General features: G+C 39.5%; 1 protein-coding gene across 2 annotated transcripts in view; it reads right to left on the reverse strand.

The window, feature by feature from the left end:
• Positions 1 to 17,806, reverse strand: part of ctnnal1 (catenin (cadherin-associated protein), alpha-like 1) — a 51,390-nt gene that overhangs the window by 15,900 nt on the left and 17,684 nt on the right. For both annotated transcript variants that reach the window (XR_004659362.1, XM_034892019.1), the window contains exon 2: positions 5,438 to 5,627. Coding sequence is in view for 1 of the 2 variants with exons in the window: in XM_034892019.1 (XP_034747910.1) it covers positions 5,438 to 5,627 (190 nt within the window). In the remaining variant the exon portion in view is untranslated. The remainder of the gene's footprint in view (positions 1 to 5,437; positions 5,628 to 17,806) is intronic.

Consider the following 17,806-nt stretch of genomic DNA (forward strand, 5'->3'; position numbering starts at 1 on the left):
TAGGATGAAACACAACTGTACCATATTCAGCACAGTGGTACAACAGTTACACCAGCCTGTCCCAAGTACTACTGTCATGCTTTCTAACATAAGACAACTAAGGCCAGGAAAACATGCCAGAGCAAATTCTAACTTTCTCTCTTTCTAACCTGCTCTTAATAGCCCTAGAAAGTGAAGAATACAGGAGTTTTTTTTAGGTTTAAAATCCCATCACCAAAATGGTCCCTTCCAATAGAAAAATGTCCAGAGTTAAGAGCGAGAGGGAGGAGGAGAAAAATCTTCAAAAAAAGAGAGCTTAGAAAGGAGGGGGAAGGGGAGGTCTCTATTGGGGTCATGCAGCTTGGCTGTCTCTTGCTTTGGCTGGTCCTTTAAAAGAAGCAGCACTGACGAACTGATTGCTTCCAACAGGCTGCTTTTCAGTGCCAGCTCCGCTAACCAGTTAAAACATCTAGGCCTGGCTCACAAACAATGCTGCTCAACCCCTTTAAAGTAGGGGGGAGAAAGCAGAGGGAACAAACTCTCCTCTCTAAATACCCAAATATGGATGGATTTTAATGACCTTAGATGTAAAACAGAACTATCCCACTTATCCTTTAGTTATTATATGTGTTGAAGACCTTTGTAGCTTTTTTTACTGTACATTTTCATTGTGTTTCTACATGGAAAATCATGTGTCAGGTGTAATGAATTATACTTTTTTTTGTGTGATGAATTTATTATTCATAAGTGAAAACTTGAAAGACCAATCCTTGATGTGCATTTTCAATGCTTGCAGGCTGTCAATCTTGCATGACTCAATGGATTGCAATGTCTGTCTGTCTGAAATTGGATTGCGATGAAAACCTGATGAAAATTCATGTGCCCCCCTTTTCATCTAGCACCACAATGTCAACAATTTGTCCAATACTTTGGTTTATACCTTCAAAACTATTAACATTCCCATCAGCTTGAGCTGTACTTGTGTTTAGTGCTAATTAAAAAATGTTAGCATGCTAACAATTGCTAAACTGAGATGGGGAACATGGTAAACATATATCTCTGCTACACATCAGCAGGAACAGAACAGAACTGCTTCTATTGCTGAAGACTTGTTTCTGTATCATTTATATCTCATTCTCGAGTGAAAAGTTAAAATTCTTGATGTGTTGGTACAGCACTTTGAGGCAATCGTATGCCGTTTTTTGGCTAGAAAAGGGCCAGTGCCATAAACTAGGGGTGCAAAATTCAGATAATATTACGTTTCAATTCAAAAATCAATTTTGGATTCAAAAATGATTCTCAATTAAAAAAACAATGCAGAGTATGTACATGTAGTTACTTTTCCCACGTGATAGCATAAACGGCATTACAAAATAAAAAACATTTGAATAGATCTTTTTGAAATTTTATGAATTGATTTTGAATTGGTAGAGCTTGATTTGATACATAAATGTGAATCGATTTTTTTTGCACACCCCTAGTATAAACCCAAAAATTCTTTCACCAAGAAAAGGAGCGATGAAGTTACACTATTGGTCTGAGTGAGTGATGACATTGGTCAAGTTGGAGCTTCTTTATTGGCTGTTTTTTTCAAAATGAATCGTGCACACAGTTGGTCTTTCTTTGCCTCTGTGTTTCAATCAATCAGCAGATTTATGTCCTATGCAGTTGATGTTGCAGCCAGCGCTGTTTTAATGCGCAAGGAAACAAAGCCAATGGGACTTTAGTTTCACTTTCAGTTTCTGGTGGAGATATTAACATCAATGCACCAAAATGAGCAGAGAAGAAATGAACAGTAACGTTGTAGGAAATGTACAGTGTAGGTTTCAGTCTGTCCATAAATAAACATTGCAGCTCCTCAAGACCAACATTTGAGCCATACTTGTCTTGTGGTAAAACGTACAGCTCTGTTGAAAAAAGTTACATGCAAACTTTAGATGAATCATTTATATTATACAACAAATGGTGGAAATTGATCTCAAACACATCTAACCATGTTGTTTGATGTGCTACTTCAGTACACAAAAAAGAAATATTACTAATTACTTCATGAAACACACACCACCCATTTCTATCCCTGTGACAATTTACCTACAATTAGGCACATTAACCATACATCGTCCAGCCATACACTAGGTTTCAATTTAGTCTTGTTTATGGAGTTATTGCTCTGCACCTTTAGTCTAGTATTCAAACACTTCCACCCTGTATGTGCTATGACTTTATTTTGATCCTAACTACTATCTTATCTTAAATCTTTCTCGGGGAGAAAGAAAAAGTGAAGCAGAAGCATGCAAATGTGATAATGACACTGTGAGACTGAGGGAAAGAGACAGAGATTTAACACAGATTGCCTTCACTGACCTGCCTCATTGGATCTCTCCCCTTTTCTGATGATGGGTAACATCTAATAAAACTAGTGCTTTCAGCCTGCCTTTATTTAATTTATCATAGCACACAAGGCTGAAGCCTGCCTGATTAAACTCTCCCTGCAGCTAGGTATTAGATAAATGCCAATCATTCACTAACTTGCCCCTTTCTTTAGAGGAGACTTAAAGCCTCTTAAAAGTCTCTTTTTCATCCCTGAAGATGTCTCCAGTTTTTCTCTATGGTCAGTAGGGCTGGGCAACATATCAATATTATATCGATATTGTGATAGGAGACTAGATATCGTCTTACATTTTGGATATCGTAATCTGACATAAGTGTTGTCTTTTACTGGTTTTAAAGGCTGTTCTAGTATTTACCTATTCCCCACTTAGACATTATGTCCACATTTCTGATGATTATCTAAAATCTAAGTGTGAAGATATTTTATAAAATTTTCAACTCTAGAATATTGCCGGATTATCAATATTGAGGTATTAGGTCAAGAATATCATGATATCAGATTTTCTCCCCATCGCCCAGCCCTAATGGTCAAGGATACAAAAAGTAATGGAAACAGTTGTACAGTGTCTGAGAGAAAAAGTGCATTTGAAAATACCTCTAAGAGGAAAGTGGGAACTAGAATAAATTAGTTGTGGTGCGCGCACACACACACACTTTTTCTCATTTGTCTATTCCACCCCTCCAAGCAGCTCTCTCTGTGTGAGTTGGAGCCATCCTAACAAATCAACCCTGTGTGAGGATTAAATGCTTTGCGACCCAAGCTATCTTCCAACATAAACCTATTATCACGGTGTTGTGTCTTAAGTCTTATCTAATGTGAAATTGTTTCCGGTCTGCTCTGGAGTAGCCTAAATGAGTTTCTTGTCTTGCCCGATAAGAACGAAGTTTCCAGAAGTGGTGACAACTACCTAAACAAAGAATTGTAAGAAAGTTTAGATAGACAGGAAGGCAGGTTGATGTGTGTGTTGAGTGTGTATTTTTAGACTGCAAAATGTTACATGAAAGAGTAAAAACATGGTGAGAAACACATTTCTGACAAAACCATCACCTCTTTTTTCTCGGGTTCAATAAAAGCTGACATTCTTGTTCTTACACACTGGTTGTCACTGCTTCCACTCCTCCTACAAACCTCTGTACCCTTTGTCTCTCTCTGTCGTTTACTGTTTTGCACTTGATATATCTATATATCCATCAAACAGGTTATCTAGTGTTTCCTCTATGTGGATTTGGAGGTGCCGGCCCGCCACGGAGGATTTCCGCCGCCATGGTATCAGAAATAGGGCAGATGGACAATGTAGTCACAGTTGCCTTTAACCCTTGGGTTGTCCTCAGGGCCAATTTGACCAGTTTTTTTTTGTCTTTGTTTTTTAATATCAGGAACTTGGCTTTCTTTAAACCAAATTACCTAAAAATAACATGTATGCCATACAATGTTTCTCAAGTAAAATTATTGTTGTTTTATTGAATTTCATGGCCTCGGAGGAAATGACAAGAAAAGAGCAAGAAATGCTGAAAAAGCAAACGAATTTCTCGTTTGCTTTTTCAGCATTTCTTGCTCTTTTCTGTTTTGGTATAATTGGTAAAATTGTTTTGGTATAATTGGTAAAATTTTACAATACTTCGTAATAAAATAATGTACTATAATAATTTGTGAAAATTAGGCTATGAATAAAAAAAATGTAGAAACAAAAAACAGCAAAAATATTGTAAAAAAGTGCCAAAAGATGATGGTGGATCTGTTGGAAAGCCTGTCCACGCCCCCCACAGGTGGACGGCAATACTGCAATCTGATGTCGGTTTAGTGAGCAGCCTTTTAAAGAAATATAAATTCCTTTATTTATTCCTTTTCTTCACTCTGTCTGGTGTGCGTATTTGTAAGGAAAACGTGAGGATTGTACGATGTAGCCATGTCTAAACAACAGAAAAGCGTCCAAGATGCAAAGGCATATAGGGAAGGACTTGGACCACAAGAAAAGGTGCAATATTTTGAGAAATTCCGGTTTATTGACGATGCAGAGCCTTATCCCGATATAGTCTACTACCTGGTTTTCTCGCCAAGCCCATAAACAGCAAAAGACCTTAAATCCTACAAAGATTTGGAGGCCTATAACCAGATGGTGTGTGGATGGGTGAGGGAGACCCCGTTCCAAGTTTTCAACAACCATTGAGTTGTGAAAGCCAAAATAATTGCTAATGCAATAACGTCTTTAATCAATTAAAACCTCAACTGTGTGATATCATTGTGATACGCAACGTGCAGCCAAATGAGTCTCAATCACTTGTTTTTAATTTCAAAGAGCCGCCGTTTGTAATCTACACCGTACACTATCTGAGTGAGTTTGAGCTTTTCCAACCAAAAGCGCCTCCTTTCCTCTTCTGGCATTCCTCTCCCTGGTTTTTAATAACTTTTGGAAGTCAATAATATTCCAAATGTTTTTCATGGTCTGACCGATTGGTACAACCTAAAAAATGGCAATTATTAACCATTTTTCTTGACAACATTCAGTGCCTGTGCTTGGTTGTGATGCGGAGCAGCACCCTTCTTCACCCAAGGGCAGCACCCTTGGGTGAAGAAGCTCTTTTTTCAGCCTTTACTTTCAACCTAATAAAAACAATTTCTTTAGAACACTCTGGAGGTCCTCTGGTGTAAAACTGACTGACGGCTAGGCTGTCCAGACAAATAAAAACTTGCTCAAATTTGATAACAGCCTGAAGGTGAAGCCTGATGCCTGAAGGTGAAGCCTGATGCTTTATGAAACTGTCAGTTTGTCTTAAGAAATAAACACTTGGAAGTCTTATTGGCTGACCAGCTTCAACACCCTCAATGGCAATTTCTGAACACCATAAAGCCTTAGCCATGCTTATGACAGAAAGATACAGTACCCACTATGAAGAAGCCTCTAGCATGAAGCACCCTCACATAGTTTTACAACATAAATTTGTGACCACAAAATAAGTGCCGTCTCTCTCTACTCCAAAAAAGAGAACACTTGACAATGCGTTCAATTTATAGACAGCAATTCAGGGAAATGTCAACTACATATAAGAGTCAGCCAAAGAGGCCTACCTGCTCTGCGTGCCTCGAAGCAGGCTTGACCCATCTCATCCTTGAGCTCTTGATTCTCTGTGGCAATGGCCTCCCCTACAGTGACAAAACGTCCCACAGCCACACTCACTGTCTGGCCCACCCTGTGTATGGCTGCCAGGGTGCGCTCGGACTTCTTTGGCTTGTCTTTATGGTTGATCAGAGTGGTGATCTGCAGGAAATGTGTGGAAAAGGAAAAAAGAAAAAAACAGACATTATTAATGTAAGAATACACACACTTTGTTGTAGTCCGTTATATAAGCACTTATAGTTACTTTTACAGTGAGCCATCTTAAAGCATAGAGGAAGATAACTTGTTGTGTACTTTTATTTTTCAAATCTGGACCTTGAGTCTGTAAATAAAGAAATATATAAATGAATACGCAAGTATACAGTTTAGAATCCTAACATCTTGTTCTATAGTGAAAGTATGCTGCTATTATATTCAAACAACATATTGGACAAGGTAGCATATTGAGTCTGAAGCTCGCACTCCATTTGCTTATCAGGAGACAGAGGTTTCCTGCCTGTACAGCTACAAGTGGAGATAACATTTTGAAAGACGGACATGAATAATCTACCGTGAGTGTCTGAAAAACAAAGCCTTTTTACACACAAACACGCACCCAATCTCCAACACACCTTACACAGTATTTTATAATACAGATGGGACATGTACGCACATCTTCTGTGACATATACAAGATAGTACACACACACACACACACACACACACACACACATATACACACACACACACACACAGGGTTTGAGGCTATGAATTATGAATGGGTGGAGCTAATTATCATAAATTATTAATTGATTGCTTTCACTCTCTCCAGCTGTTATTATTGTAGGTGTGAGTGTGTGTGTAAAACCATTTGGGCCAGAGAGTGGTGGGTGTTTTTTTATTGCTCCACAACTTCAGGTGGTCCAAGTGAGGAACATTTTTCAGAAAAGTCTTTGTGGGCAACAGAACACATGCTGGTTCTGCACGGCTCAGATGACAGTTTGAACATGCAGCATCCTGACACCTTAGTGTAACACTTAAACCCTGAGATCTAATGCAGAGTTTACAACAATGTTATAGATCAGCATCTGGCAGGTCACACACACACACACACACACACACACACACACTATGCAACAACCAGAAGCAGCCTTTTGTCATTATTTTTCATTTTATTCATTCTTATTTTCTTGATTTATTGTTCCCTGCATTTTAACCCCAGAACATTGAAAAATGGCCATCACAATATCCTGGAGCACATGGTGACATTATAATGAATATCTTTTTTCTCTGACCAACAGTTCAAAACCACAAAATATTCAATTTCCTACAATAAAAGCAGAAAATTTCTACATTTGAGAACCAGCAAATATTTCTGCATTTTGCTTAGTGAACTTAAACAATGAATTGATCAAAATAATTGTGTAATGTCTTTAATGACTTATCGTTGCAACTCTACACCTGACAATTGTTTTCCTCAATCTATCAATTAATTATGTCAAGTCTGTAAAATGTTGGACAATAGTGAAACATTTCCATCACAATTACTCTACATTTTATTTTACTGTGTTATGTACTCACCACAAAAGGGGGAACATGCCCTGTGGGACATGACCCACATTTAAACTGTACATCACACATCATCCATACTGACAGTTTCATTGCTGGGTTTCAACATTTTTTAAACTGATGTTTAGTGCTGCTTAAAGGAGAATTCCAAGCAATTTCAACATTTTAAATGTGTAGCGCTGTCAATAGCGAGACAAATGAAAACAATCGGTGCGGTCTACACCGAGTCATCCTCCTGCTAGATTTTGCACCCAAAAGGCTTAAACAGGCTTAAACAGGTGCGAGTTTTAAACTTGTTTTTAGCCTCTAAACATGCTCAAAATGTCATTACCTAGCCATGTGCAGTTAATCCTTCCAAGTGAACACAGTGAATCTGATAGCAGGAGATTTAGAAAGGCATAAAAATTGTGTTAATCATACCTCTGTTTGTTTCTTATTTTCTGTTGAAGTCTACACTAGTCGATTGTCACAACTTTTACAGAGCTACATGTTGAAATCGACCGTAATTCTCCTTTGTGTTGTTCCACTGAGTCTCGATGCTCATTAGCACTGTGCACAGCAAATTGCTAGTTGTCTAGTTTCTAGTTGGATACAGAAAAATATTCAATATTGGGACTTTCTATCTTCAAATTGCTGAGAAGCAAATTAACTGTGAATGTTGGGCATAAGTTCTGTACAGCACAGAAAAATGTACTTTGAACAAAAGAAAAGTCCTTGAACAATGAAGGGCACATCTACAGTATATACTGTAGCAACGTTCCAATGGGAGTTTGGTTCAATCACAAAAGACACATTCACTCTGATGGCACTGATCAATTTCTAATAAGCAAGCTTTACTTTCTATAAAAAAGCATAACAGATGGTAATTGTCAAGTATTTGTTTTATATAAATCATGAAAAAGACATGAAGAAAAAATGCGGAAGGGAGCAAATTAAAAATAAATTTAAAAAACAAGAGTTGACCATGCTTGAAAGATGCTGCTTTATCTTCTTCCACCATATATTAGTACCAATCTCACCGTCGCTATGTTTCTCTAATATGTTTAGAGAAGTTGTAACTTGTGTTTTTTTTATTGCTCTATAGCAAGATCTTGACCCTGAAAGTGCACACATACTTCTTTTGGTCCATCACACATCCCTTGATGATCTGTCTCTTCTTTAACTCCGTATTAGAGCCTCCCTTCCTGTGGGCCTGGTGTTTTTCACTGACTCATCCACACAGAGAAGGCTACTACGTAGAAAACACAAACGCCGGCAGGACATGATGTAGCCAAAAAGAAGGAATTTAGGGCACAGTGACACATGATTCTACATCATAAAATACAGTTGTTCAACGTCAGGTGGCATTCATGTTATAAAAGAGACCTGATTGGCATTTCTGTGACGTAAAGATTCAGATGATTCAAGCATCTGACCCTGGCTTGCCCAGGGGACTCTGTGTCTTGTGTTCAACTGAAAGTGTATATGCATGGTATTTTATGTCTGCAGGGTCCATGCATGATTGTTTTCCCAGATGACTTGTACAAGCAAATGGTGACATGAACACTCATGCTGGCACTGATCCAGAAACCAGGGGGTGAGAGCATTTGAGGGAAATGTGTGTGTGTGTGTGTGTGTGTGAGACACATGTCAGGTAATGATCTATAGCAATGTCAACTTTGCATGAGATCTCAGGGTTTATTGTGTTATAAACTATGATATACATCTGAACATATTCAAAGTGCCAACGGAGCCGTGCAGAACCAGCATGTGTTCTGTTGCCCACAAAGACTTCTCTGAAAAATGTTTCTCACTTGGACCACCGGAAGCTGTGGAAGAATTAAAAAATCACCCACCAATCCCTGGCCCAAATGGTTTGAAACACACACACACACACACACACAATGATAACAGCTGGAGAGAGTGAAAGCAATCAATTCATAATTTATGATGATTAACTCCACCCATTCATAATTCATAGCCTCAATTATCACTAATAGGCCCCACTGGAGTTTGGTGTGTGTGAGTGAGAGAGAGAGAGAGAGAGAGTGAGGAGAGAAAGAAACAGCAAGAGAAAGCTTAATTATTTATCTTCCTGTGCAAAAAAACATTTTTCTACACTGCAGCAGATGAGGAGGGTAAAGTTAATTTAACAAGTTTACCATGACGTGTCTGTAAACAACCGAGTAAAACAGTCTGTGAATTACAAAAAGAGGCCGAGAGAGAGAGAGAGAGAGAGAGAGAGAGAGAGAGAGAGAGAGAGAGAGAGAGAGAGAGAGAGAGAGAGAGAGAGAGAGAGAGAGAGAGAGCATTCAGCATTGCTTCCATTAGAGATTGCTAGGTGGGGTACATTTACTGGGCTGTGCAAACAGGAAAAGAGCAGGGTGGAGAGAGAACATAATATTGATACAGTGCCATCGCACAACAGAGGCCATTGTGTTTGTGTGTATCAGAGGAACTTGTGTCAGTTTCAGTTTGCAGAGACAGACAAAAATGCACATGAATGCTCATTCTAGACGTGTTAGTGAAACATTTAAAAATAGCAAAGATCACATTTTAAGTAAAAAGAACCAACAGTGTTTCTTGTTACTGCTTGGCATTAAGAGACATGTTTAGACACCATAGTAAACAAGACTACAAATATGACCAGACATGCAATGCCAACTTTCAGTACTTTCATATTTTGATACTCTGTTCTGTGGACACATTTCGGTCAATAACAGAAACTATATTGATGATCAAAAACTAGCTTCACACCTTATAGACACTTGCCAAACTGTATTCAGGCCAAATGTTAGGAGATTACATACATTTCACCGCAGTCTATTCAGTTTTTTTCTCATTCTTCATCTCGGTTTCACACACACCCTTGCTATGCCATGCTGCTGTGCTCTGCTGCACTCCAGCAATGTTCAAATGCCAATAAGCACTACCAACCAAGCAGCATGCCTGTCTCCAAAACCCCAGAGGATTTACAAGACATAAAATCCGTGACATAAGCAGAAATGTTGCTTTAAATGCAAAGTCAGACCTATGGCAGATTTGTTTATTTACAGGGCTAACGGGTAGTGTCCCTGGTGCTATACCAGCTTGGATACAGAGGGGTTGGCTGGAGAGAGAAATGGTTTACTATCTAATGTAATACATGAGGGGGTCAACTTGGAATCTACATTCTGGTAAATTCAACAAATTGGCTCATGCTCACAAATATCCCGCTGTGTACGTTCCTGCTGCTCCTACACACACAGTTCTGTACACAATACTTTATAAAGTGTCTCTCACATTAACACAGCAGGGACTGTCCATCCCCTGGTTGTTACTTTCTCCCCTGGTACACAACCAATCAATTCCCAACCATCCACCTCTCATCTCTTTGTTACCCATAATTAGGACATTTACAAGGCCATACAAACAATATCAACATCTTACTCTGAGCAACACAATGCCCTAACATAGCCCACCCGTTGGCTAGCGGGAAATCTAGACTAACACCTCAAGGACACAGTGGTCACCTATAAAATCAGAGGCCAACAAAAGTTGGAAACATGTGTGGCGGCCTACCGTGGCTACGGACAGTTCCGGTCAATGACTATGCTGGAAGAAAGTTTGGCGTCACCCGAGTCATTCTTCCTTTCTGCCTGTGTTTTTAAAATTTTATTGCTCTGAATCTTGGATAATGCAATCTTATAAATGTGTAGCGGTGTTATGTGTTTGTGAAAGAAAAATTCAGTTTACTCAAAACAGACCAATTCAAGGGCTCCTTCCCAGTGGCGTCATCCTTGTCATTTAATAACTGTGAGAAATCCTCAGCAAACAAAGGCAGCATGATAAAAGGTGAGTGTGAACAAGCTCATCCTGGAGGCTTGACGGGGCTTTTATTAAACACACATTGCAGCCATTCATCACAATAATTGCTTGCTTGGCAAGTGTTATGTTGGCAAACCCTTACTGACGCCTATATTATATTCCTCGGGAATTATCACATGTGGTTGTGATGGCAGTTTATGTGCCACATAGAAGTGGCACATAAACAGGAGATACAAGTGGCCGTGTACAGGATTGAGTCTGCGTCGCCCGACACGTTTGTCGTGATAACCGGGGAATTTTAACCATTGCATCATAAAATCAAGTGGGTCACACTACTACAAAAGTGTTAAGCGCAACACAAGGGGGGAAGCGGTCCTCGACCACTGCTATACCAAGGTCAAGGATGCGTATATGTCCAGAAGTCTGCCAAGTCTGGGCGAGGCGGACCATAATCTGATCCTGCTCTGTCCCAAATACATCGCACTCGTAAAGAGGAACAAAAAGGAAACGATCACTGTGAAAAAGATGACAAAAGACACGTCTGAGAGAAAGAGAGATGCGTTAAAAAAAAAACGGACTGGGAAGTCTTTGAAGATATTGCAAAGGACAAAAATGTACTTACTGAGTCCATATGTGGGTATATCAGTTTTTGCAATGATTTGGTTGTAGAGAAAAAAAGAGGGTTACGGTATAAGCAAATTTTAAACCCTGGATGAATGCTGAAATTAAAAGGTTAATCAATGACAAAAGAAAATCCTTTGCTGGGAGAGACACGGATACACTGAAAAATAAAAAATAAGTAAAAAGGGAAACAAATACAGAGAAAAATTGGTATAAATGCGAAATAGAAACTTATTTAAAGTGAATAATATGAAGAAGGTCTGGGAAGGAATGCGTTTAATGAGTGAATAAGCAGGGAAAGGGAAGGTGAATAGTTTCAAGTTAAATGGCACAAGGGAATATGCTATTAACCTAAATACTTTTTAGAATAGATTTGACAAAATCAACTTTTATGTTTGCTGTGTGTGTGCTTGAAAAACTGTGTATGGGCTGGAAATAAATAGGAACAGGAAATAAGAGTGAATTGGGTGAAGAGAAGGAGACAAGTAGGAGGAGAAACGAGAAAAGAGGTTTAACGCCTTGGTTGTGTTTCTTTTCTCATCAGATGAAACGGTCTGCATCATTTTGTTTAAATGGCTTTCTGTGTTTCTCCTTGTTCACGTGAAAAACAATTGTTCTTCATTTGTGGTAACTTTGGTAGCCTCCTGTTTCTGTACACCTCAGATTGTCGCTCTGATTGCACAAACTCTATGGCATATGAGTAACTCTGTTAAACTAAACAGGAAAAGAATTCTCCCAGGTCTCATTTTGGCCAATGAAGCACAAAGGGATCCTTGTTGCAGGGAGAGCTGTACCTAAACAAGGACAAGGAAAAGGTTTGTCTTATCCCTGTGGATTGCTCCGGGAGGTTTCCAAACATTTTGTTTTTGTCTTTCACAGAATCTGCTCTTGAAAAGTTTTTTTTTTTTTACTGCTGCAAGGAGAGATGTGGCTGGGTGTTTGCTGGGGGTGTCAAGTGTAAAAAAAGAAGAAGAGGAAAGTGATGAAAATCACAATCAAAATGCACTTAAATAGGGGTGAAAATTCCTTCCAAAGTTGTGGCTGCAAGGAGAGAGGAGTTCAATGCTGGTCCACAGCTGGACTGAAGAACCAATATGAAGAGATGAAAAGAGAGACAAGAGGATACAGCTAGATGGGAAGAGGTGAAGGGAGCGATAGGATAAAGACTAGGACGTCACTCTGACTTTTTCCTTCTTCAGTGCGTCTAATACCATGCCCTTTCAAAATTCCCTCCCTTGTGACTTTAGCAGTCTCTCTCTCCACACCTAAATCTCTCCTTTCGCAGTCTTCTGTGTACAGAACTGTAAATGATTTAAGTCTGGCTGCTGCAGTGCAGTACAGTACACTGTGATAAACCCCAGTAGCAGCTTAGGGGTATCCTGTAAAAACATGTGCACAGAACAGCAAAAATAGTTGAGTTGCATTACTGTCTAATTCCTACATTGCAAAAAATGTATTAATCAAAACCATATAAGCTTTCAATCCCCAAAGAAATGGTTTGGTTAATTTCTGGGACCCTTATTTCATTGATCAATGCACATAGTGATAAACATTTGACAAATTGGTCCAAACTAATATGGCCAGTTTTCTGCTGCCTATGGACACAAAGGGAAGAGTTACATTCTGCTCCCATTAGCTGACTCTAAGTTTTCTGGTGTACCTTGTTAAATTAGAACTACAAGGCAGCAGTTAAAGCGAAGCTGAACCACATCAATAGGTAGTCTTGACTAGTCATGCATTCTTCAGAAATTAGCTTGCATATGACACACACACACACACACACACACACACACACACACACACACACACACACACACACACACACACACACACAAGAATTCTGAGCCCCAATACTCAAATCTTAGCCATTCCCAAAGGTTTTGCTTTTACTTAATATTACGTGGCTATTTTCTGACTTACAAATAAGCGAAGGGTGAATACACACAAACTTGGAGACACACAGTAAGGCTATCTGGATGAACACTGCATTTTGACATACTGTACATTCTAATTAGCTAGCAAGTGTGTGGGGGGAGAGAAGATAGAGAGACCAAAGGAATAGATAGAACAACAAAGTAGGCCTATATCGTATTAGCACAGTCAGACTAGGCTTACTATAATATATTATAGCTGGTTGAGGTCATGCAAAAAGCGCTCTAAATCTATTCCTGAGACAAACTGATCTCAGATCAATCTGATTTGTGGGATCTTTTGAGGCTCCAACCAAATCAGTAATCGCAGCCTATTGGCCTGACATTATAAGGCTGCATCCAACTATTGATGCCCAAAGGCAGTTAATGCTGCTGTCAAAACCTAGTCACAAGACAATAACATGGATTTATGGACTCCATTTTATGGATTATCCACATTTTCCTGCTAGAAAAGGAATTTTGCTAACAAGTCAAGATTTGTGTCTAGATGCCTTGGGTCGTATTAAACATAGCCATCAGATAATGAACCGAGACAGTATTTACTTTGTTTGGCTAAAGTATGGGTGGCTAGACTCAGTAAACAAGGTGGGCGAGTAAGCGGGTGACATGTGACAAAGGTCACAAATCAGAAGACAAATACATGACATGAACCTTAGCCCACTCGCTCATGTGTGCCAGCAGAAATGCAGCCAGTGAGACAGACAAGCAGCTGGACACTGATGGAGTTAGACACAAAGTAGTGGGTGTACTGAGGCTTGCAGGTACAGAAACGAGGACTGATGGACAGCGAAGACCACCTGAACTGCATTTAGGCTGTTGCGTGAGTTTGTATTTTCAAGCTTTGCTTCAGCAATCAGAGCCTACTTTTGAATATGTGGAAAGGCCGATTGAATCCATGTCATCAGCGTAAAAGGTTATCTCTGAGGAATAATAACTAGCTGGGTCCCAGTGCATGTAACCAACTACTCAAAAAGGACAATGACCAAAATGACGTATCATGTCTCTTTAGTGGGTCTGTTATGGATGCACTTGTGAGACCTTGTACTCAAGAGCTGAACAAACTGATCAGAGTAGTCAATACCAAAACAACGATTACCAGTCCCAGTTATAGCTGGTTAGTGTTTGAAATGTTTTATGCAAATCCCATGCTTTTTAGTGAGCATTTTTGAGAAATATGAGCGTTTTTACAGTACACAACCTTTTTTTTTTTAATCCAGCAAAAGAAGATGATCTTCAAAAAGGTTACATTTTGTCATTTTGCTGCACAAGAACATTTTCCTAGATAGGATTCTAAATTTCTATTTTAAAACTAAATCTGAGCAAACGAGGTTCTAAAACATATGTACCACTTCCTACATCACTCAGTACATAAATCAGCTTGTGTGCATGTAAAAATATTGTAATGGAATCTCTGTCTTTAGAAAAGAACTACTTTTTTTGCAGCAAATTATGCCACTGATCTTGTAGAGGCATGCTCTTTGTGTGGAGCATGTGAGATTGGACCCTGACATGGAAAAGATGGTACATTGAGTGTGACACTGGTTAAAACATGTTCCTTGCTCCTTTGACCAGTGTGGTATGCCAAGACTGCATAGTTGCATTGCATAGCGCTTGAGTAGAGAAAAAAAGAGCCACTGAAACATAGACACAGCTTGCATTCAATAGAGCACAATACCTCTTTTCATCCTCCTTGCTCACGTAATTCTCTGGATAGTAAGTGGGAGGGAGGGAGAGAGAGAGAGAGAGATGGAGACAGACAAAGAAAGTCAGGGAGAGGGTCAACCAAGGAGAAGAGAAATGTGCTCTGAACACAACACGACTGCTGGGTCAAACTCCCTCTGGCTGTCCCAAATGTTCACCTGCCCCTTCTCTGTTGTGCCTTTGGGGTATAAGATGGGGGTCAGCATCAGATACAGAGCTCCCTGAGGTGGTGGCTCACCTGGATCTTGAGACGTACATGCACCAAGCTTTTTATACTGCGACTTCACTGTGTCTTAACCATTTACTTTACTGTAGAAATGGTTTTCCTTGTGTTCTGAATAGCTTAACCTGTTGATGAATTTTGATTTTCGGGAAACTACTCATGCACACATAAGGCGAGTTTTAACATATATTTTGTTTTAAACAGCAACACGGCTGCTACTCTAAAATAGCAAGAATTGGTATGGGAGAAAATTGCTGCTGGAGTCAATGCGTGAGCTCTAATACAGTGTATTCATTTCATATTTTTAAATCACAGGTAGCCTATCGTGGATCGTCAAGAAAAGGACATGCCATGTTTGAGAAAAAAGTGTTTTATAATCTACCCAACATAGTTAATAAACCAACACATTTTTCTATTCATGCAGATGACAACACTACGCTAAAATGTGCCTGCTACAGACCGAGTGAGGAAATGAAAAAGTGCTGTGTCAGAGGGAGGATACTGAGAGAATCTTGAGGTTTATTGAAGTAAACCTGCTCCTGACCAGGTTAGGTTCACAGACTCAGTTACCATAGTAACTGACTCTGAGGTTAAGTTACCTCTCTTTCTGAAACGGGCTGGAGTTACCGCTCCTTCTCAGGTTTAAATAACCTCCCTTTCCCTCATCTAAGGGTCAACAAACTCAGAGTTTTCCCAAAACCTGTTTTCTGAAACGAGCCCCAGGCTACACTGCCTGTGACCAGGCTATTTAAGCCTCTGTGTAGCTCACTGACTATACAGACAACCACACTCCACACTTAAAAAATTCGGTTTGATTTGATTTAATGAAGTACATTTTTTTAAACATTTTGTCAAAATTTATCATGGTGTGTTTCCACTTTATTGTGGCCTAAGAGCCGGGTCATAACACTACTGACTGGTGTACATATATATCATTTCTTTACTTTGGCAGTCATGACTAAGGTTGGTTATTTACATATTTTTGACACTTAACCATGGATTGAGGAATATAAAATGTGACGACCCCTCCCAATCTGTCTGCCTGTGTATGTTCTGCTCCTTTGTCTGCAGGTACTGGGAGTGGGTGGGTAGGTGGAGCTGGGAGGGTCGTCTGTACCTGGCCATCTGGGCGTGGCTTACCGAAGGCATACAGGACCGCCCCCTTGGGAGTCTCACTCTCTCTCAGTCAGCTGGGCCCACTGCATCCATCCGCCATTAAGTTCTTCTTTTTATTTGCTGCACCATACAAGACACATCATCCATCCACACATGGCAAACACGACTGATGTCTTATACACGTACCCACCCCACCATTACACTTTTGTTGAGTTAAGTTGTGTTAATAGCCTATTTAGTTAAATAAACTACTTTCGACTAAAGTAACAAGGCATGTTTGCTGTGTCCTGGCTTCAGCTTCATATTTACCGTTTTAAAAGTTGGTATCAATCTTCTCATTTATCTCAACAAGAAAGTGAATCAGGGTATTCCCTTAAATTAGAAATGGTTATTAAAAAAATTAAAAACAACTGAAGAATCTGACGAGGCTTTCGAAGAACAACATTATTTCTACTCAATGCTAATAACATTGAGGTTCGAAACCCAGCTCTAGCAAATTAAACTTTTTTAAATTCTAAATCATGATTTACTAACTAAACTTTTATATCTGTTCTCTTGCAGTTAAATCCTTGCTTTCCCATTTAAGCTAAGCGACATCTGACCCCTGAGTAGTCAACTGAAATGTTTGCTCCTGGCTCCTTGTATGACTCACAGCGCGGTGCCGCGTCAAACACTGTACTCTCTCTCCTGTTCCAGCTTTTGTTGCACCACGGCACAACAGCAAAGTGCTGCTGCAGTGTGCATCATCGCTTTTTTTTTTCTTCAAGGAATTCAAGCATGGTCAGATTAGCTGACTCACCAAGTAGCCCCTTGACTATAATGAAACATGCAGATTTGTTTTACTGAACAAAGCACATAATCCAATCTAAAAATGAGTACATCAAACTATTTTTAATGCTGACCATGCAAACTTGCTCTCTAAATTTTTTTAGTCCTTCAAAGCAATGTCAAAAGTAGATCTCTTTAATGGAATATACATCATAAAATGCAACCACAAGTCAAATGTTGGACATGTGGATAAAATAGTTTGAATGTGTTCTGCCTTTTGTTGCTTTTTCTGCTGTGATTGTGAAGGGCAATTGGCTCTGTATACTGTAACAGCAATCTGACAGTGGATCGGCTCAGGCTAAACACGTGCAAGCAGAGGAGACAACACAAAAACAACAGCTTAGATTGTAAGGTTGGCACACAGTAGACAAACTCAATAAACCCAGCTCATATTTTCTCAGGGACCATTCACTGTCAAATAATTGGCAAATATATTCCCACTTATTGCCTGGTATTACAGCTTGGCATCGATCCTCGGTACTATGTCACTGTAAAAGTGTTCATAGCCTCTCTGAAACCTCTCAAGAGACGGATTTCCAAATAGAGGGATGGAAACATGGCCCAGGA

This window comes from Etheostoma cragini, chromosome 14 (genome assembly GCF_013103735.1).
Source record: "Etheostoma cragini isolate CJK2018 chromosome 14, CSU_Ecrag_1.0, whole genome shotgun sequence".
NCBI classification, from domain to species: Eukaryota; Metazoa; Chordata; class Actinopteri; order Perciformes; family Percidae; genus Etheostoma; species Etheostoma cragini.